The sequence below is a fragment of the Nanorana parkeri genome, unplaced genomic scaffold (genome assembly GCF_000935625.1).
Source record: "Nanorana parkeri isolate BGI_ZX_2015 unplaced genomic scaffold, ASM93562v1 scaffold481, whole genome shotgun sequence".
In the NCBI taxonomy this organism is placed as follows: Eukaryota; Metazoa; Chordata; class Amphibia; order Anura; family Dicroglossidae; genus Nanorana; species Nanorana parkeri.
The window spans coordinates 1052651-1076367 of NW_017306749.1; the positions used below are offsets into that span (position 1 = coordinate 1052651).

The 23717-nt window shown below is 40.4% G+C and overlaps 1 protein-coding gene across 1 annotated transcript in view; it reads right to left on the bottom strand.

Moving 5' to 3' along the window:
• WNT2B (Wnt family member 2B) overlaps positions 1–9932 on the bottom strand; it is an 80620-nt gene extending 70688 nt beyond the window's left edge. The window contains exon 1 of the mRNA XM_018560845.1: positions 9734–9932. Within this exon, the coding sequence (XP_018416347.1) occupies positions 9734–9918 (185 nt within the window). The 5' untranslated portion in view covers positions 9919–9932. The remainder of the gene's footprint in view (positions 1–9733) is intronic.
• Positions 9933–23717: the final 13785 nt, after the last annotated feature.

A 23717-nucleotide genomic window follows, 5' to 3' on the forward strand; every position in this document is an offset into this window, starting at 1 on the left:
GGGGGGGGGGGGAAAATAAAATTCTAACCATTAGAAGTGATAATTATAAGACATATGGACCTTTTAACTTCCTTTTTATGTGGAGAAATGTAATTCAGTATTTTTAAAAAAGTAATGTCTATTACATTTATCAGCCTTGTCGGAGGGAAAATGGCAGTAGGTCCTGGCAGCACTCTAATGCTTTTGCGGGTGGGCAAAATCTCAGCTTCTATAGATAATTATAAGACATATGGACCTTTTAACTTCCTTTTTATGTGGAGAAATGTAATTCAGTATTTTTAAAAAAGTAATGTCTATTACATTTATCAGCCTTGTCGGAGGGAAAATGGCAGTAGGTCCTGGCAGCACTCTAATGCTTTTGCGGGTGGGCAAAATCTCAGCTTCTATCACACTTAGTGGTAAACGTGTCCGTCTATGGCAAGCCTTAGATAAAATGGTACTTATAGCTGTATATAAAAAATGTATTTACTTATTACTAATTAATACGTAGCTGGAATAAAGCTGAACTATGTGGATTTTAAAAAAAGCTACTAATGCAGCTAAGTTTGTACTTTGATTTGTCTTGATATAATTCCTCTACAATCCCCTGGTGATCAGGTGAGCAAGGGGATTACCTGATCAGTGTTATACCTTTTTTTAATTGTCTAGATTTATTGATTATTGGTAGCATGAGGTTTGCTTTGTCCAATGTTCTTGAACAAGCTGTGCTTTTGCTGTGGTGAAGATCGGAGAGCTTCCTCTGCGGTCTTGCAGAGGTTCCCATAGGTGCAAATCCAGGACAGAACGGAACCTTGGCCCTCTGTTCCTTCAATGCTGTGTCCCAGACCATATTACGGGATCACAGCATCAACTCTATTTGAAATACTGCACATTTGCAGTAAATTAAAAAGGCATTATTGCAGGGGTTGCGGCCACGAGTGGGTGGGGTCCGGGCTGGACCAACCCATTAAGTGTATGTGATGGCCGGTCCCCTACACTGGCTAAGCCAACATGTGGTTTGCCAATGTAGACTTCTTATCCCAGCAAAACATACTCCTCATAATTTTCCTTTACTCCCCCACCCCTCTAATTAGCCAATCACTGTGAACCTTCAGGTATGGAGTAGCATGTGACTAACTCCCTTACCCCTCAGCATACAGTCTCTGAGAGGGAGGAAAAGAACCTCTGTGTAAGCTCCGAGTTTCTCTTGGTGGAGCTTGCACCCCACACCTATGTGACAGTGTTGGGCCAATATCCAAACACTAACATTGAGGAAGGGAAGTAAGTCACATGATCCTTCATACCTGCAGGTAGCAGGTATTTTATTTTCCTCCCAGTGGCTAAATGAAGTGGCAGGAGAATTAAGGAAAGGTGAGCAAGTGGTGTTGGGAAAGGGGGCAGTGAAGCAAACCTATTGCTTTGCCTTGTATGGTTCTACAAAAAATAGTGTATATTTTCCAGGTGGCCTTAGCTTTCAGGAACTACTACTTACACTTATTAGCAATTTAAATAACTTTGTTTTTTTTCTTTTCCAGTGTCCTTTTAAAGTCAAAACAGTCAATATTGTAGCTTGAAAAATCTTTTGTGACTCACTACCAAATAATATGAAGAAAATGTTTTTTTGGAATGTAGATGGGAAACTGTCATTAGATAATGAGTCACTGAGAGGAATTCATCAGGCAAACAACACTTTCAGTTTGTATATACATACACATTTTTCATATTCTTTGGTTTCCTTTTTAATTGTGCCATATGTCAACTTTTGATTTTGTCTGAAAATCTCTCCTCCCACGCTCTGTTTCAGGATGTTTCTTCCTTACTATGCCTGTGTAACAGTGTCTGTTACCCAAACTCTATGTTGCACAAAAGCGCATGGAACTGTTTAAAAGGTCAAATCCTTTTAGAGCCTAAGTAGTATCATAATGTTGAAATAACATATTTAAGGGTTCAGTGCTTTAAAGGCCAAATGAGGCATGCTTTATGCACATGTCTTCTGAACACAAGTTTATTTGACCAATTATTTTATCTATGCCTTGTGGAGTTGAATTACACAGTTAAATAAGTACTTTAAAACTACAATACCATAATTGGCTAACAGTTTAATTGTTTAGTAAATGTAATAACAGCTGAACAGTAGAGCTGCAGCTAACGATTATTTTCAAAATCGATTAGTTAGTCGATTATTAGGTTCGATTAATCGGTTAATCGGATAAACCATAAAATAGAGTTCAAAAAAAGGCTCTAGTGATGGGACTACGTGTTTGTATTGAGGTTGTAGTCCATCACAGGAGCAAGCTTGGAGCGGTGGAAGTAAAAAAGAAAAAAAAAGTGTGGTGTGCAATATAGTGAAATGGAAAGGTTTATGCCATCAGCCCAGTCTAACCTGATCATATGGAAAACAATGTGAGGGAAACATCCACTGGGGTCATATACAGTCATGGGGTCATATACAGCACTAAAAACTTAATAGAATTTCTTAAAATTCCCTATACTCTATTCACAAAAAAAATAGAGTTTGATCATATTCACATGCATGAAGGCTGGTCATATGCATACAAGTTATCATTTTTGTTTAGAATATATTAGCCATCATGCTAACTAGGAGTGAAAAGCATAAGACACTGCACTCTACACAGGCGCCCACTGAATTCTACAGCACAGCTCATAACTGTCCCTTGGACATGTGTCAATTTACATCAGATTATCTCCGATCTGGCAAAGTCAGGTCCGTCGAAACAGAATTCTGATCAATTTGTTTTTCTGGACCTGGCCAGAGCGGGGGATGTAAACAAACACCGGTTCGTTTCGATCCAGCTGCCTGTAAACTAAAATCGGGCTTCTGATCAGGTTCGCCTGAAAAATTGACATTTGGACCTGATTGGAATGCCCGTCTGAAAGGGGCCCTAATGGAAAAGACTGTGGGAGGAAGTGCAATGCGTAAATTACAGTTACTTCTATATTGTTTTTTTCTGAGATACAGTATGGTTCTATGGAAATCCTAATGCAACTGTAACAGTACCGTTAGCTGACTGGTTCCAGAGCCTAGACAATATTGAAACTATATTTATTACATAGTTACATAGTATTTGAGGTTGAATAAAGACATAAGTCCATCAAGTCCAACCTATTAGTCCAATGGAAGTCTATAGGGCCCATTAATTCAGTTCAAAGTGTGAGGCAAGGGTAATTAACACATCACACTTACCTCTTGTAACCCCATTCTAATTATACTTCCTGTAGTTCTCTTTTAAATAGAACAATTTTTGGTTACTGATGGCTAAATCACCAATTCATATATTTTAAGCTCTAAAAACTTATGTGTCACAATAATAATCACTTTGGACACATAATTAAGCCTATTAGATTGCATATAGTGTACATTTTACCTACATTAAAAATATGACTCCCATAAATTGATATGTGTAAGTTTAGATTACATGGCCCACTTCATCCCAGCACCAATCACACAAAACTGACAACCTACCTCTTCCCACACTTGTTCCCCCATGCTCTGTCCCATGTCACTATTTCCTCCAAGCTTTGCTGATCACAGAGCTGTTTAGGGAGACCTAGTGAAACAGCGAGACCTCTAGTGTTGGTTTTGGGAACCAAAATTAGAACAAAAGAATGCAACAGCTAAACATACCAGAACAGTCTTCATGGGCTTTAAGTACCATGTTTGGTAGTCTGGGTATACGATTATGCCAGATCCAAGTCCCATACCTGGGGCACTAAGCATGTAAGTGGGGGCATGTACCCTGGGAGCAGGGGATTTGCAGTGCCTCTGCTTCCCATGCTGGAAAGTCTCTATGTTTGAACATTTACATTTACAATCCTCACAAGTGCTCAAAAACAAATCCCTATATGGTCTGATTGCTGCAAGTGATGCTTAAATCAGTCACGCTAATTAATATATAAACTTGTGCCGGGTTGTCCTAGCTTTCCCATTTATAGAAAGACATAGTAATTTCACCTAAATAAAATTTCCTGGCATATACATAGTTACATAGTTAGTCAGGTTGAAAAAAGACACCAGTCCATCCAGTTCAACCTATAGAGATATGAAAAAAAAAAGAAAAGCCTAAACAGAACACGATGTCCCCAATTACCCACTGTTGATCCAGAGGAAAGAAAAAAAATCCGTATAAAGCAAAGTTCAATTTGCTCCAGCAGGGGAAAAAAATTCCTTCCTGATCCCATAAGGCAATCTCCTCATATCTTATAAGTGGAAGATAATGAAAATCAGCAACATTCACAAGCTAACATCCGAATAAGTTTGGGGGACTATGCTTGACACCCCATTCACACTGAGCGTCATGGATATTGCGTGTTTTCCACGCAATATCTCGCTAAGCGGCTTCGAGGTACATTGCGCGATATTGAGCGATATTGCACATTTTATTGTGCGACGTAGCGCGTTTTTGGGCGGGACTTCGTCGCTGCTACATTGGGCTCTAACCAATCATCAGTGATCTTGATGTGACAGCATTCTTTACTTCTATTTTACAGTGCAAATTGCGGCCAAGTCACGCAATATCGCCGGTAATGTGCGATTTTGCGCGACACCATAGAGTCTATTGCAGCCAAATCGCGCGACATCCACGCAAAAAAGGGTCAGGTACGAGCGACAAGCTACAGAAATGAGCTATAGGCGACATTGAGCTGTGAGATGTAAACAGCTCCATTGAAATGCATTGGACAAGCTACATAGAGCAATATCGCGTAGAAATTTGCGCGATATCGTGGCAAAAATCGTGCGATAAACTGCTCAGTGTGAATGGGGTGTTAAAGATTTTCCACCTTTACATGCCTTTTGTGTACACGTTGGGTACAAGGTATTTCGTCCTCTTTTTTGCTGTTTGTCTCTAACTCTTTAAGTTTATGACAAAATCCCTAGCTTATAGCTATAAATCAGTGATTCAAATTCAGAATGATGTCACACAAGAATGGTGATCTGTTTAAAAGAAAGTTGTCAAAGTGCCTGCCTAATACTATTAAGTTATCACAAAGTGGCAAATCCCTTTGCACCACAGTACTGAAATATTATTATCATAACTAAAACAAAACAAAAAATGTCAATCCAATTCACTTTCTTGTATCAATTAATATTTTAATGATGTAATATATATCTAATTTCACCTAAACCTGACAGCAAAATATGCCTATATATTCAGCTTATAGGTTTCTTCCAAAAAACATACTGGACTTTAATAAAGTTTGGTGGAGAGCTATCTTACGAATAGCAATAGGAGATGGAACATATGCCTGTACACCTTCTGCCTGTACACCACATTTTTTCCCAGGCCCAACTGATGTTCACCTGCCAAATAGTGCAACTGTCTTTAAAATCATGCCGGATTCTCTACTTTGGAAAGGGCAAACTGTTGAAGAATCTTTGTGTGGAAAAACTAGCAACTTTGAATTTGGTACTTCCTTGTAATTCCAGATTTATAACCCATACATGGCCCAATCCTCTCTTGATCCTCTGTTCAGATCAGTTACATCACGTCATGCTATTAGGCCATGCATGGCTATCTTTACTGCAACTATCAGTTAGTAACTTGTTACAATACATTGTAGACAAACCACTTACAGTTGATTTCAGACTGGTTACTTTAGGTTCCTTGTTCTACGAATGTAGCCCTAGTTTCCAACATTTGAATTCCAAAGGGAAAACATGTTTTGTTATTTAAGAACAATTCTCGACAATTTTATAAGATAAGACAGTACAGCAAACTCAATTAAGGAAATCTGTCATTTTTTTTGGCTGTCATAGAGGCATGTAAAACTGCATGGAAGTGGGTGAAACGTGTGCCATTATAGCCAACGCTGCTGGAACTACAAGGATGGAAGCAAGCTTGAGTGCCAATGACCACAATGGGCCAGATCTCACTGTGCATTTTGTGTGCTGTTTCACATGCATTTAACCACTCCAAAATGTATGAATAGGGACAAGAATTTGCTTAAAATGTGATTATAAAACATGGTTTGTGTAGAACAATTTACTGTAGTTTATTAAAGACGAACTAGTGAAAATTATCAGCTATCCTGCTTTTGTAACTCTACACATTTCTAACCATGTTTGTGGGGGTGAACAAGGTCCTGCTAAGTGGTTAAAAGTGATGGCAGCAATTTCCTTATCTACAAGTAACGCTAAATTAGCCAAACAGTCATACCGTCTTCCCATACTTGGGAGATCACCAGTTGGCACTTAAAAGGTGTATTTTATTTTTGTTTTCAAAACAGGTTAAAATACATGAATGCTAACCAACAGCCATAATATATTTACTGACACATCATGGTGTACACAACATGATACAAGGAGCATTGTCATACCAGTTTCCAGCCTATAATGGGATAACCCATCAATATATTATTTGCCTGCTATCTTTAGCAATAATGTTTGTATTTTGTGGATTTCAACTAATCTTGATGGAACATGTTGACAACTTCTTTTTAGTGTTGTGTCAGAGGAAGTCACAACAATTGCAACTTTGACAAAATTTGCAGCCCTCCCCCCCATCTTAAACATTTTATTTGATTGTTGTCAGCCATGCAGTCGGGACAACTATTTGATGGTTGTACTTTCACTAACCAAATCCACAGTTTTGAGCTTAGTGACACTATGATGGATGATGTCACAAGACAAGTATGACTTCTTCCCTGCACAATTGTCCACACCAGATGGAATACAATGACATCTCTTCGTGAAGTTCAGTAATTGTTTTGGCAATGGCCACATACAGTATTTGGTCATTCGTCACGGTGGATTAAAGATCTGTCAAATATGTTTCTCATATTAAAAGCATGCAGACAAACATTTCGAAATGTAAATATAAAAGAAAACAATTGGGCTTAAACAATAAATCAGTTCTAAGAGCCTGGGTGATGTCTAAAGTGTTGTAACCCATAGGGGACAATCAGCTTTCCGTTAAATTACAGCAATGAAAAGCAAACCTTGTTTGCTGGAAATGTATTATCAAATAGCCCACAGATATTGTAAAACCAGTAAGTTAACTATTTGAGCCTAAGGATCCTTCTTGTTCACGGTGCAGTTAAGGAATGCATTTTGGTTTCTTGCTGTATCTTAGAAACCTCTATTTTTTCTTTAATTATATTTTTAATAATAATAATACTCCTTTTTAACATTACTTTTATATGAAACTTGACAACACATGGTATTAAAACAAAATATAGAACACATTTAACTAAAGAAACCAACTGTTATGTTTGTTTTCTGAACACCTTAGTGTTCACACTGTTAACTGATAAGCAATGCCAAAGTCATGTGCACCTTTTGGGAATGAAAAGATCCCATACCCCATCCCATATAACATTTATTCACTAAGTATTGGAGAAACATACTTTTTTATGTCAATTAATATATGTTATAATTAGCTGCATGTGCACAATAGCGGCTAAACATTCATACTGTGGATTGTGCACCACAGGGCAGACTAGGATTTGTATAAGCTCTTGGCTAAGAGTCCCGCGCAGTATTTTGGTATTATATTTTACGACCTCTAATATTAAATATGTGGATTGTTCACCTAGAGTCTAATAAAGAGAAAAGAGAAACTATACATTAGTGTTTTTAAGTGTTTTTGCATTATGTAAAACCTGACATATAGAAATTGCTCCCTTTTGCATTTTTAAAACATTAACAAACACAGTTAAAGCATCCCATGTTCATCTCTGTCACTATTAAAAGAGATGTCATCTTGATAAAAGTAAGTATTTGAGTTTTAATGTTGAGCTTTTTTTCTTTTCTAACTCTTTTATCTTTATGCAGGAATGATTTAAAGAGGATTAAGAGACAAAGCAAATGACTAATGCAATTGTTATATAATAAATGACAACCAATTCTTTTTAATGAACACGTGCCTGGTTCGAAAGAGTTAACTTGTGCGAAATTAGTTACCAGAGCATAACAACAGTGTATGCTTTAAGCTAGCACTTTTTTATACTTTGTATTATTTTACTATCACTGTAAGCTCTTTGGTCCTGGGAGCACAGTTCTATCGTTTCACTTTTTTTGTGTGTTATAGATCATGGATAGGCATTTATTATACAGAGCTGCAGAAGATGCTGGTGCTAGACAGAGTAAGTAATCTCTACAGCTTATGATTTATCTTCATTTAAGAAACAAGTAAGCTCCCAATGCAATAAACTCTAAAAGGAACATCATATATTTTCACCCCAAAAAGGAATGCACAATATATTTTTGTATTGCTGACTTTGCTGAATGTAGTAGCTTTTCTCTGACTTGTTGCCTCCTCTTCTGCCTTGATTTACAGCTGCCTACATCTGACTAGCTGTGACTCAAGTCATCTGAATGTTTCAGGCTACATGTTTACTTTTATTGTTATTGCTGACTTTTTAAATATTTTCTGATTTTCAGCAAGAAAAAAAGTCACCAGCTTGACAACTTTTTCTTTGTCAATAAGCACAAATGAAACAAGAAAAAGAAATCGGACAAAAAAAGACAAACTTGTGCTATGAACATAAAATCGATGATCATTTTGTGTGTATATATATATATATATATATATATATACACACACACACACACACACACACACACACACACACACACACACACACAATATACACACTCTCACTCATGCATTAGCAGTAGAATCATTTTTACTGCTGGTGAAATAGGTGACTTATATTCATTCACTTCAAATATCCAATCACATGCAGGGAATCTACAAGTACTCCACTTAATTGGGTGTTTCAACTCTAGTTTACTGAACCAGTATAAACTACTTCTTTAGTAATTCACCAAATAGTGCAGTACAGAAAGTTTGTAAAAAAAAAAGAAAATATATATAAAAACAATAGACTGATAAAAACGTGTTACATAAATGTTAGACAAGGTTGTGTTTCTGCTTTATGGTGTACAATTCAGACTGGTGTGTTCTGTAGAGGTGGGGTAGACGTCATTTTTTATTTATACAAGTTTAATACAAATGAAAACATACTTATTTTGCCTGTTCATGCCTTACGCCATGACTGTGCCAGAAATGGCCATCTGAATCAGCTATGTTCAGAATGTAGCATGAATATTTTAATGTCTGGACTTAAGGAATTTGCTAAGCCCTGAAGGGTCAACCTTATTGTCTCGCTTTTATCTTGCCCCCAGATCAGTGGGTTCAATATACAAATTGCAGTGTATCAGTTTAACTCCTTTACAGCATGTCTTGAATACCTTATTACAAGTCACACGTTGTTGAAGAATGTCAGTAGATCAGCTTTAAAACAAACAGCTGCCTTACCAAATCTCTACACCACATCATTGTTACAGCCAAAATATACTTGCAAAGCCTTCACACCACACAATATCTCCCTGGCCACATTTCTGTGATCTCAGCACAGTTATTTGTTAGAGTGGATGATAGAAAGCAGCATCCAACTCTCTGTAGTAATTGTACTCGGTGTATGACTTCTGTGAAAATCAAACAATGTGCTAATTTCTAAAACTACAAAGACTCGCTTGTCAATGTGCTGGATTGCGGAGTATAAGAGATTGATTGCAGGTACAGCATTTAAACTGTGGCGAATCGAAGGAGAAAGTTTATTCAGGGAAACTGGAAAAAAAAAGACTGTAATCTTTTAAATCTAATCCCCTCAAGGTATTTTTAAAAAAAACAACTAAAGAGAAGGAATCTCTTTTTCTTGCCTGCCTTTTAACTGTTTAAATACATTGAGTAAATGACAGCTGCAGAGAGGCAATAGACAGATTACTTACCACCAGGAAGAGTCCACTCTTGGGGTCAGAATAAGCAGAATGAGAAGATATGCAATATACATCCTATAGTTTGTTTGGACATTGTCTGATGAAGCCACAGTCCTATGACAATGCTTTAATCTGGAATTTGAGGAAGATTTCGTGTGACTCCTAAGGTGTTCTCCAGATTCAGTTAAACACAGCATAGTTACTATGTCTTCCCAAATTGCTTTGCAGAAAGGAGTCCAGGACACCTAGTAATCCAGAGTATTATGCAGGTAAGTGCTTTACTCCATGAAGTTATCTCAAAAAGTTTTTTTTCAGCAGCTTTCTGAAAACAAAAACCATATAAATGTATCCAAATATCTGTATTCCTTTACATATTTTTCCTTAAAAAAATTCCCTTAACTTTCCTTTCCTAACTACAGCAAATACATATGCATGAAAGAAATGCAATATTTCTTCAGGTAGGTAAGGGAAATGGCACTGCAAAGACAGTCCAAATGTAGCTGTCGAAAATCAATGCAAAGCTTTCTAAATGATGCAGAGTGAAGACAACTTAGCTGGTGTTTGTCTCTGAAGATATAGAAGGGAAGCCCAGAGGTTCAGGAGGATGATGCTGATGAAATCTGCCTTGTAGAGTTTGTGATGAAGAGGAGAGGAAAGGATGATCTGAGTTGCTTCTCTGAGTCTGTCTCTGTGTCTTCTGGACAGGGTAAAGTTTGAGGAATTCCTGGATTCACTTGAGAGGTAGCAGATCCCAGCCTTTTCTGAAACTCCCCCTGAAAAAGTGCCTCTGCAATGGGTGAAGATAGGCTGAGCTACCTTTGCAAAGGGTTGCAGCAGCATACTACCACCTGCTGCTGTGATACAGACACACAGATAGTAGAGGAAGACACATGCATTCAGTTAGAGTCAGTGCTCAGATTGGAAGCTGCCATTGTCTACATGGTCTTAGTGCCTTCAGATTTTGAGTGAGAACATTTCTAAAAGAAAAAAAAATTATTCCCTTTACTAACAGTAAGAAAGCTGCTAAAACTGACCTGAGAAACCAAAACTTTTATATGTTCAGGCTTTTTCCATCAGACAACTTGTGTGCCTTAATATCTTGTAAATACGGTTATCTTTAGTAGTAATTAAAATGATAAGTAACTGCATGCTAACAGGGACAAACTGATATGTGATACAAATCAACACAAAAGAAAAGGTGACATTAAAGACGAACTGCAGGATTTCTTCAAATTAACTGTCGCAGTGGGGCTACCCCTGTGCTGCAAGTGTTAGGTGCTCGTTTTGGTCTGGGGACAAAAATAAAGAAGAAATAGTCGGTCCCACCCGGCTGCTAGACCTTTCCCTTCAGCCTCCTCTCCCCTGGGCTCCAGCGGTCCAAGGACCCGTGTTGTCATCATATCTAATGCAGGTCCATTAGATGTGAGGATGCAGAAGGACAAGCCACAGTCAGAGCAGAGGGGGAAAGAGGTGAGCGGTCACTGCTGCATGACTGAGGATCAGGTGAGTTTATCTTCTTTACTTGCCCACTAGACCAAAACAAGCACCTAACCCTTACAGTGCGAAAGTAGCACCAGTGCAAGGGTTAAATTGAAGAAAAAAAACCTGGAGTTTTTTTTAACGGTCTGGCTTCTAAACTGTGCATGATCTGTTTGACACATCATCAATGTGTCAACGAGCCCTGTTATGTAAGGCGAACATGAAAATTTGTTCTTATAAAGATGGAAGAGGGACAACCCAGCATTGGTATATCTCAGGGGTAAACAGTGATCAGCTGAGAAATATCCACCCAGCTGTTCAGGTCTCCGCCGGAGATGGCTCAGTAATGGGGTGTTACAGTACACATGTACTCGATGTACAAATGTTCTTCGATCCAACCACAGACTGGGCCAACCAGATTGGGCTAACATTCTCTAATGTCTGCACAAACCTTAATCGTTTTTTTAAATTCAAAAACAGCTTCTAGAGCTTAAAAAATACCAGCTCTAAAGGAAAGGGTTCATTCCCCCAAAACAGTTTTTGAACTTTTTGGTAGGTGAGGAACAGTTAAAACAACATATGCTTTTATATCTCTTGCAGTTGTGATATCTCTGTTCTTGTGGTCCCCGGTCTACAGACCTGTATCAGCTGGAGTCCACTTTCTCTGCTGGATTTTTAGTTTATTTTATATTACAGAGAATGCAACACAGAAACGGTAATGTTCCAAGATGTGACGGACCTCCCAAAACTTTAAAGGAGAACTATGAGGTGAGTGAAAATCACTCATCCTCATAGTTCAAGCCGACGTGTGACAATGAAACTGTCACACGTCGCCTCAATAGATCGGGAAGTGAGCGAACACATACCATCGCTCGCTCACTAATTGATCATTTGCCTGCAGAGAGACGTGACTGTCACTCAGGGCTCCCTGCAGGGATTCTTCCCTCCCCTCCCTGCTCTGATCCTCCAGCGCTGACTGGCAGAATGGACGGGGGAGGGGGCGGGTACAGCTGGCTCTGCTTCTAGATAGGCAGAGCCAGCTGTCACTCACGCAGCTGGGTGGATCTCGATAGTAATGTCGGGATCCGTCACGGCTGCGGCGGTCTCAGTATACTGTCAGCTGTAGCTTGCGATATACTGAGCTTTGGGTCACAGGAGGAGGTTAGTATATGTCCTCCCGTGACCTTTAAGAGAACTATGGGCAAAAACACTTACCCCATACTTCTCCTTTAAAGTGAGTTGGAATAGAACCAGAAACTATGTCAGGAGCATCTGCTGCTAAGTTTCCCATAAGATACGAGAAACTTGTAGGTAAGATACAAGACTCCACCTACAACTGAACTATCACTTTTGAATAGACTGATCCTTTTGTTTCGAATTCAAACTTCAAAATGAATTTGTTCAGTCATAACACTGTTTTTTTATTTTTATGGCACTGCGGCTCATTTATACTAAAGAGTGAAAGATGCTGATTAGTTAGTATAGAAAATGACTCCATTATCTGTGCTGATAACAATGAAACATTCCGGTTGATTTGCTAAAGTTCTTGAAGTTGTTCACTTAGCAAAGTGAATGTAATGCCCCATTTACACGTGCATGTCAGCATGCACCGTGTTTATTCACAATTTGCCGCGTTTGCTGCACATGAGCCCATTCATTCCTACGTGCGACAAACACTGCAAATAAGCTTATGCAGCAGTTTGAGCTGCCAGCCTCACGCGTTTTTGACCATGCATTTTTGCACGTTTGTTGCACGTGGGCAAAGACGAGTGTTTTGTCCGCTGTGTTTGGGGTGCCATTCACAAGTAATGGCACTGTAAGCGAAGCTTACAGTTCACAAAGAACAAAGGGCGTAATTTCCGTGCCTGATGAAGGGGACCCTGCGTGGCCCCGGAAGCGTTAGATCTGGTGGCATGATTTTCCAATAAGTGAACACTTTGGACTTCAATCCTATTGGTGTGCTGGTGACATCCATTCATTTTTGTATTGCTTGGCGGCTCCATCCGTGGTCACTGCGAGCACCCCCCTTCTTTAATTCGGGGCCTCCCGGTAAGGAGTGCAACAAGGTATTTCTATGTCTGTTTCTGTTCACAAAGAAATCTCACTTCTCCAATTCTCCAGATGTATCCCCATCACAGAGATCCCACAGGTGCAGGCAGAACAAATGTGTGTTCACCTTTAATCAGTTTCGCTCAAAAAACAGCTGCACACCCCGGATCTTCAGATAATAAATCCAATATTTATTGGAATCCAAAAGTGCATACCGCAGACATGCTCCCCAATACAGCAAGAGTCATCTTATGCCGCATTTCACCATTTAGGCTTAGTGATGGAGACCTCTATGACTAAGTCTAATTGGTAAAGTGCGTAAGGGGACTCTTGTTGTATTAGGGAGCATGTCTGTGGTATGCACTTTTGGATTACAAATAAATATTCAATTTATTATCTTAAGATCTGGTGGTGTAAGGCTATCTTTTGAGTGGCACTGTAAGCATGTCACATATTTTTACCACATTGTGTGATGGCTCACCAATGCAGTGGCGTCACAAGGGGGGTGCGGCCCGCACCCGGGTGACACCATTGGATGGGTGACACCAATATGACTGACAGTCATTTTGGTGTCTCCCCCCTCTGAAAAGTCGGGCACTTGGTCAAGGACCGAGAGCCCGACAGTTGCTGGAGAGAGGAGGGGACCCGGCGGCATACCTTATCAGGTAACAGTGGTACCACGCGTGGGTGTCACCCGGTACCCGCACTGGGCGTCACCCCGCCTTGGGACGCCTCTGCACCAATGCACACGCTTTGGTGCGCTTTCACACGCACAGCAAGTGTGAACAGGAACTTAGTGAATAAAATGAAACTGTGTTCACTTTGAACATTCAATCACGTGTGAGGGAAGTGAAGAAAGAACAGGATTAACACAGGATTTAAATTAGCTTCATCTTATTTACTGACATTGACTCGGAAAAATGAACTCACCTTGCTGAGTGAACAGTCTCTTTACCTTTAGTAAATCAACCCTATGTCATAAAAATAGGGAACAAGCCAATCCAAAGCTGCTTAAAGCAACTGCTCCTTCAGATTCCAGTTGTCATTCTTACAGTTCAGTTTACAATACAACAGCGAACACTTAATTGGTTGCTATTGCCAACAGCCGGTTAATTTAGAACCATCATCACATTATAGTAACTCTCACCGCTTTCAGAGATGGTGCTAGATAAAACAGCTTGATATGTGTTATTATTGCTGCTCTGCACAGTATTTTGTTTATTATCATCAAACATATGTGTTCACTTGCTTTGGAAGAGTGCTCTTTTTCTTTTCAAACAGATTTGTACTTTTTACAAAATAAACGTTACTGTGGTTTTACTGGAAGTAATTTATAAACTTCTATTTGGTTTGTAAATTGCTGTTAATACTGGCCGATAGTGAGATGCATTGGCTTTCTGGGGTTCTTATAAGGAAAAAGTCTTCAGCACACACATCTCGTATATGTTACATTTTGGAAGGGAAAATATTAATTTACGTTAGGATACTAAAAATAATATTATATTTATGGTTTTGTTATTTTTCTTTTCCTGTAAAGAAAAAACAAAGCAAGCAATGCATATGCAACAAATATTATTGCAATCATTTCCTTCTCTCTCTCATGCTGCAAAACCTGTACACTGTTTGAGAAGTAGCTGGAGTGGGAGCCCCTCATTGATTTAGGGGTCTATTCACGCAGCTGCCGAAGGATCTAGGCATAGCTTCAACTGATCCTTCGGCTAGCTTCGGCCCCAGGACCACTTCGGTTCAGTAGAACCGAAGGGCTGCTGTATGGGCTATTCATTATAGCCCTTACCCCTCCTGAAGTCAGCCGAGCGGCTCAGTGGTGAGGTGAAAGCCAAAGCTAGCCGAACGGCCGACAATGGGCCGGCTGACAGCCTGCTACTGACTGCTAGGCGGAGCCAGCCGTCATCTCACGGCTGGCTCCGGCCACTTGCACAGACAGATCAGCGTCCCTGGTTACCAGGTAACCAGGGACACTGATCTCCAGACAGCCCAACTCTCCGGGAAGTTCCGGGAGTCTCCCGCTATTAGATAGCGGCTCCCGGCCGCGCGGGAGAGAAACACTTTATCACAGAAAGGTTTACTCTGCTTAGCATGTTCGGCCGACCCGAAGCCACGCAAAGCCACCCGTTGTACGGCTGATTTCAGCCAAAATACGGCTGAAATCAGCCGTACAAGCCTAAAGTGAATAGCCGAACAGCGTTCGGCTCACTTCACTTCGGGTCGTTTATTCACTCAGCTGCCACGGACCCATTGAAATAGGCTGTCCAAGGAGTATTTCTTTCAAGATCAAGGGGTACTTCTACCAGTTAAAAAAAAAATTGGGTCCAGATTTACAGAATGAATCCCATACTCCTCTTATCTGTCCCAGATTCTGATGGGGAGATTTCTGCTCCCCTCTGTTGCTTGATACTGTTATGCAGTGCACAGGCATCACACTCCTGATATTGAAGTTTAAACTTACTCATGCCTTATTAATATGGATTATACATAAGATAGAGTGGATGTTTTGGTTGTTTTTGCAATGCCCACCACTAGTGGGCAGAGTTGGCATCTGATGAATGACTGAGTGCCACACCACCAGCATCTCCAATAGCCAGCAGCCAGTGGTTCAGTACACTGATGTGTATTCAAAGGAGACATTGGTTTTGGCTGGAGTCGGATTTTAAATGGAACAGTTTAAAGGTTAAGTAAATAGTAAGCAGATATTTAAATATATGGATGGTACTGGTAAAATTAGATGTGAGAGTAAATAGGGATGTGCTTCCACCTTAGAGAGACTTCTGTGTTACATACACCATCTTGAAATTGTCAGTGACCTGAAACTGCTTCTTATATTTCTAGCCACTTCTTCCTTTACAACACACATGTGCTGGTCTTTGCTGTCACAACCTTGTCACTCAAGCCTCATTGTACATCTTACCTGTTATTTAAAATGAGCGTCAAATTGTTTCTTCAACCCTCTCATGTCTAATTTTGAGCCACCCCTTTATGAAGAGGAGAGCCTCCACTGTGCTTATTGGGGGGAACTCTGATGTGAAGTGGGAGAGGGACTCATATGAAAGGGGGGGACTTTGATGCAAAGATGGCCTTCTGATGTGAAGAGGGCTCCTGACATAAAGGGTTGCTTCTAATATTAATAGTGCTCCTTATGAAAAAGGAAGACTTCTGATTTGAAGGGGGGCTTGTGATGTGAAAGGGGCACTGTGATATGAGACAGGGGAACTCTGATGTGTAATGAGGGGACTCTGATGTGAAAAGGGAGATTCTAATATAAAAGGGGCTCTAATGTGAATGGGGGGGGGGCTCTTGATTTAATAGAGGGAACCCATTTTGTGAAGTTTGAGTGGGGTCCTCCCTTAAATATCATACCCGACCACTATCTGGGATAAGGGTCTACTATGAATTTTGGAGGGGCCACGCGTTTAGAAACGCTGCCATAAAGTAGCATTACACTGCACACAAAGTAATGTTACTAATGAGCCTTCTCCACAGCCTTCAGTGGTAATCCTTTTCCAATTCTCTAAAGGTCCACCCTACTGAAAGACCTCATTAGTTATTGGGGCAGCAGCAGAAGTTGGGTAATCATTTTTTCTGTGTTGCTCTCCTGCCCTTCCTGCATTATATCAGAAGCAGGGAGTGGGCAGGCACCATGCCTGCAGTCTAGCGTAAAGTTGACTGCTCCCTACAGGAAAAGAAAGATGAATTGTGATATAGAGGTGGAACACTGTAGGAGCTGTCAGCATTATGTCAGGAAACAATGTGAGTAGAAAACCTGTTGACTCCCTGGATATTAGTAGAAACTGCCATAGCTATTGCTGGGACGATCCATGCCATTAGTAGTTGTTTGATTTTTAGACTAAACAAATGTTACCAGCTTGCTTATTTACTGATAGGAGGTTTGAAATGTCTATTAGATGTGATGGGTTTACGTGCTTGGTGTATTGGGGTGCATGGTGTAGCGTGTTGGGTATTTTGCGGTAAATTATACAGATTGCTGATGTACACTACTAATATGCAGAGTTGTATTCTGTCCTTTGGAAATGAACAACTCTCCAAGGTAAAAAGATATTAACAGTGCATTTGGTTACCCATAACAGCAGTCGCTAATAGTGCTTGCTGAATCAACAGGTGTAAAAACATATGTCACTATGGACATGTGTGGTTACATCCTATTATTTACAAAATGGCAGCGACCAACCGGTTTACACAATTTTCTTAGTGTATGATGCATTTAGGGCACTGTGTGGGAATGGGCTGTGTCCCTCAGGTGACAGAGCAAGGAGTACTTCCAGTTATATAAACTTCTTTTAGGAGGTCTTTCCCACTCATGTAATATTGGATGCTCCTTGTCAGCAGGAGATTTTGTGAAATTCTTTTTTTTGAATGAACAATGCACATAAAGGCCTTCTATTATTTGGATTTGACCACAAAATCCAGCTTACATTGTGTATGCCATGTGTGTGCATGCTGTGATGTATGTTACATTCTCTGAACCATTTCCCTATGTCTGATGTGCTGTACATGACACAATCTGTTCTGTCCTCCACTGTATATTGTATGAGATGTGGCTTACTCCAGACTTCTCCACCACTCTATGTACACTGTCTTTTATGTGACATTTCTCTATTCTGTACACTGACAGGGTTATTCACAAAGCTGCCAAAGGCAGCCGTGTGAATAACCGACCCAAAGTGAAGTAAGCTGAACGCTGTTCGGCTATTCACTTCAGGCTTGTACAGCTGATTCCAGCCATATATTAGCTGAAATTAGCCTTACATCGGCTTGCTTCAGCTGGCTTCGGCCAGTAGAAAATGATTGGGAGGAGCTAGTAGTGACAGCTAGCTCCACCCAACTGTTTTCTATTGGCTGGGACCAGCTGTCATTACAATGAGAGTTCGGCAGAGCCGGCGGTGATATCAAAGCTGAGCTCTCATTGTAATGACAGTTCTGTGTCCCCTGGTTACCTGACAGACCGCTGATCTGTCATTGCAAGTGGCCGGAGCCAGCCGTGAGATGACGGCTGGCCCCGCCCAGCTGTCAGTAGCAGGATTTTGGCCGGCCATCGGCCCGCTTCGGCTTTCACTTCGGCTCAGTCGAGCCGAAGAATATGCCTTCGGCTCGACCGAGCCGCTCTGCCAACTTCGGGAGCTGTATGGGCTATAGCTATAGTATGGGGTATAGTTCTACTGAACCGAAGCGGCTGAAGCTAGCCGAAGGATAAGCCGGAGCTGGGCATGAGAACAATAATTCTAGGCCCATCAATCACTGTTAGCACTAAACTGATGAGCCATAAAAGCGTTTAAAGCGCCGCCTATGGGAAATGTTGGTTATTGTCGTTTTTTGCGGTTTCACGGACGCACGCAATTTTAAGGCATGACATGTTTGGTATCTATTTACCCGGTGTGACCCTGTCTCTTATATTTTACCCAAAAATTAGGCACTATAGTCTGGTTCTATGCACTAAAATTAATTTTATTGTATATCCTAAAAATACTTAATTGATAAACATTTGCGCAAATACCGTGCAACAAAAAAAAATTCCAATGAGCATCTTTTTAGTCTACAAGGTCTCTGAATTCAGAAAATATATAATTATTTAGGGGGTCTGAAGCTGTTTTCTAGCCAAAAATTCTGATTTTATCATGTGTGTGCAAAAGTAAGAAATTGCTGCAGGCAGCAAGTGGTTAAACCTTATTCAAAATAGCCATGAATGGCATAGCACATTTTTTGCATGGCTTTGTTTGTTTTGCCAAATATGTAAATTAACTAATCTTCAATTTTGTTATCAATTCATCTTAAAGTTTTTATAACGTCCAATAAAACAGTTAACCCACATATTTGTTTTTACATGCACATTCAAACTAAAACACCTCAGGGACCTGGAGGAAAGGGACAAGAGGTGTTGTCAATGGCAGACAATCGGATATTTGGGGTATTTTTTAATCTTTGCTTGACAAGGCAGTTAGAAATGCATTGGTTGCTACGAAGAAAAGCCTCCATTTTGTTTCTTCAATTTTTTCTACACATAAAGAACCCTGTTAGTGTGTCAATAAACTGGAATAATTAAGAATCAGTGTTTTAAACCATGTGTTACCATTGCTTTTGTAGTAATGGTACATTTATATTGATTTACACAAACTGAAAGCAGTGACTTCAGCAATGTGCCAAAGATTCTTCATATTTTTAGACTAAAGTAAGATATCTTTATTTATTTTAAGCCCATTAATCAGTGTAACTCCTGCTTCTCTCATCTTCTCAGTTCACTAAAAAAATGATGCCTTAGTCACTCCTCCTCAGTGTCTCTTGGCATGCTGTGTTATAATGACCTGTTTTCTCCAGACAGGGGGAATACATGTCAGTATGTCTGGAACTTGGGGCTTTCCCCAGACCTGTAAGTAGCAGTGTTCAAATCATTTAGAAAACTGCCAAAAATATTAGAATATCATTGAGATTGCCAAAGTATGAGCGGGATGGATTTTTAGTAATGTCACCTTTCAGTGAGCATTTATTATGCAAATTTATTTGCAGTTATTTTATTTGTAACAATGTCAGAAAAAAGATGTTCTATCTATCTATCTATCTATCTATCTATCTATCTATCTATCTATCTATCTATCTATCTATCTATCTACAGATAAAGAAAATAGATAAAAGTGAAATGCTATTGTATTCCATACAGAATGGAATATACACATGCAATTGATAGGTAAATGAGAAAAAGGAGAACTTTTTTTAGCAGAAGTTCCATATGAAGCCTAACAAAGCTGTTGAAAGGAGCTAGCAGCAATTTGACCTTGCAGTAATTCTTAGGCTGCATTCAAAAGCATCTGACCAACAGCTTGCAATGAGCAGATGACAAACTTTAATATCCAGTAGTCATTTAAACGAGAAGTACTGGGAGAGTAAAATATACTCTTCTCAATACTTAGAGCCGGTGTGACACACTGTGGCTGTCACATACTGGCTCTATACTGAGAACTGAGCAATAATGTAACCTCTGATGGCTCACCTAATGGCTTCTCTCTGCAGAGTCACCCCTTTCAGTCACCACTCCCTGCAAGGATTCCCCTTCCCATCTCTGTATTCCTCCAGTGCTCACTGGAGGGACAGACAGGGGAGGGGGCTGGCACAGCTGGTTCTGGCTCTAGAGAGGCAGAGCCAGTTGTCAATCAGGCAGCGGGGTGGATCCTGACAATATTGTCAGGATCTTTTCCAGCTGCAGCTCAGCTCTACGCTGTCAGCATATATAGCTGACTTTGGGTCACAGGGGGACATTAGCAAATATATTTAAGTGACCCAAGAGAGATACTTCTCTTTTGGGTCACTTGAATATATTTACTAATGCACCCCTTGACTTTACTTCTCTTTTAAAGGTTACCAGCACTCCAGAAAGTATATATTCACAATTAATTATAGAAACATATTGTCACAAAAGAAATAGCCCTATCACTATGCTATCTTGAGACCTTGCATGGCCCAGAAAAAAAAGCTCTTTTTTGTGATAAATTGGGAAACATACTGTCAGCAGTGCCTGTGATTTTTCAATGACTAACTCTCATAATAATAATAATGATAATAGGAGATAACAACTGATCTCCTGCTAGTATTTCATATGGTGTATTCTAATGCACCAATTGTTTATGCTTAATATCTAATTTTATTTTTACTTTTCAAACAAAAAAATAGTATTTAGTATTTAGTTTTTTAAGGTTGGGTTTAGTGTTTAAGGTTTTATTTTTTGAGAAAAGTAAATTTAATTTAAATATAGTTTTACTAAAGTCTTTTAATTTTTTTTTCCGGGTCAGCAGTATGAACTTGCTGACAAAGATAAAGGTGTTCTTTGTTTGCAGCACCTCATTGCATACTACTGCAGTACAATTTTGTTTACCAAATCAGTACACTGTAAAGTACCACATCCCTTATTGCCATTGCTGCTAATAAATTAAGTCACTTGTATTTAATATGTCCTGTAGGCATAAAGACAGATATATAGGTTCTACACATGCAGTTTTTAGGGGGCAAGTACAACGTGGTGGTTGGGTCATAACTTTTAGAGGCAGGTCACATCTACATTTTCTTTCTGGCAGGGGAAGTGCTATATAGCTAGAGCATGCAGAGGAGATCATGGAGTGGCTAACTACTGGTGGCCATACTGTACAATTTCTGTTTGCAAACAGTTGTTGGTACAACACCAATTTTCATTTTTGATATTGTGACCGAAATGTTTATATCGGTCAGGTTGGAAAAAAAAATTCTGACCAAACAAACATCGATGAATCTTGCTGTTACCTGAGCAAGTGGCACGAAGAAGTACGCTAAATTATTTCAGCAAAGCATGAGTATCTCAGTGCAGGAAGATACTCAAGAATACTTGTTATCAAATGTTGAGGAAGAGAGTGGCAGGAGCAATTGCTATTGATGTTCTTGCAGCTGCAGTTTACTGCCTAGTTGAGCAAAGAGAAGGGTGGGGATGATGAGGTGGCAGACTGTACCGGGGTACCAGAGACTGTAGAGGAGGAAAGTGAGACAGAATTTTGTCTGGTGGCTGGGGCAGCTTTCAGGGGAATGGAGGGAGCAGCCATCCTTTTCCACCATATAGCACTGCATCTCGGGTGCAGGCCACAGCTATTCCCGGGGTGGATCCACATAAGCAGTCCTTTTTTCACACATCTGCTACCAACAGCAATTAAATTATCTGCTGCCTCTGTCCTCAGTGTATCAAGTGTAGTGAATGTGCTAGTCATTTGGTTACTGAGGAGACACATGATTCTTTACTACAAAGCTTGGTAGGAACTGCATATGTATGATACAGTTGGCAACAAAAGGGCCACACCCCCCCCGTCTATCCCTACTCCACAAGACTTACCACCAACATCTGCAGTCCCAAGTGATAGGGACAGAAGTCTGACAAGGGGTTTGAGAGGCTTACCTTACAGCATATCACACAGGGAAATATAGAGTAGGGTCAAGGATAGGCTTGAATATTGGGGAAAGTCTCCTAACTCTACCCCACCATCTCCAGCAGCATAATTCAACAGAAAGGTGTCTCTATCGCCAAGTGCTGGACCGAAAGAAAAAATTGTCAGCCAATCACCTCCATGCCAAGTGTTTCAGTTTGGCAAAATTGTTACAGCTTTACATCTGCTTCCATTCCAGCTTATTAAATCTTCCACTCTCCATGATTTTGTGGCCTGTGTTGATCCACGGTGGCATCTATCCAGCCTCCATTCAGAAAGCCACCCCCGCCCTCCACCAGCATGCTGAAGATAATGCCTCTGTGTCAGTGGACCATGCAGTCTGCACCAAGCTCTACATGACCACAGAAATGCGGTCCAGCAAGCATGGGCAGGAGCGTTACATCTCTTCCATGTCAAACTGGGTAAATTTGTTGGTGGCAGGAAAGGATCCAGTACAGGGGAAAACTGCTGGAGCTGATTGTGCTGCCAAGTGTCTTGCACCTTGGTGATTGTGAAAGCTCAGTCACCTTTACCCCATTCTCCTCAAATACCTCATCTGGTCACTCTGTCCAACCATTAGTCCTCCCCAAGCAACTAAGAACCTGTGCAATGACCCAGGAAAACTCTTCCATTGTAGTTTGCCACTGGTATGCCTGGAGCACAGGAGCCACACTGAGGCATAGTCAGCTTTTCAGGAGCAGACAAAGGTGGTTGACACCACACCATCTGGTGTCAGACAAGAGTGTGTGTGACAATTACATCAACCTGCTGTCCTCTCTTGGACAGAGAGAGTTCACACACATGCCTTGCCGGGCACACAACCTGATCCTGGTGGTGCAACAGTTCTTGGTTAGGTACCCTGGCTTACATCATGTCCTGAAGCAGGCAGAAGAGTGTGTGGCCACTTTAGATTATTATACTCAGTGTGGCCAAAATGCAGCAGCAACAAAAGCAGCCGGCTATCAACAAACATTTGTGCAAATATGGGACAAGGACAGGCTCTGGGGATATGGGTTATTTTCACCAAATTAGTGGCTCCCGATTCATGATACCATCTTGTCTCCATTTAAAGAGGCGACTACCAACTAGTGACAAAACCCTCTTGGGTTCCTGCTGGAGCACAGACTGTGTGGGGTAATAAATGAGGCACTATAGTCACCGAAACAGGAGGAATCGGGGGCCTTCCACCTCTCTCAGGGCTAGCAGGATCCTCTCGCAACTGACATCCCTGTAAAGCAGAAACAACAGCACACAGAGGTTCAGTATGAGAAGGAGGGCTGGGGTGCTAGTGGTAAGAAAGAGGACAGGCATTATACATCTCATCCCTTCCAAACCGTGGGAGTTCTGCATGGGTAGGGTTCATTTCAGGCAAATTGTGGTGAATGGGCTAATTAATGCTGAAGTACCTGTACTTTAATATTGATTTTTCTATCAAAGACAACTGTTGATCTGCCAATTGAAAGCTGTCTATGGAGTAAATATTTCTTTATTTTTCTGTAAAAAAT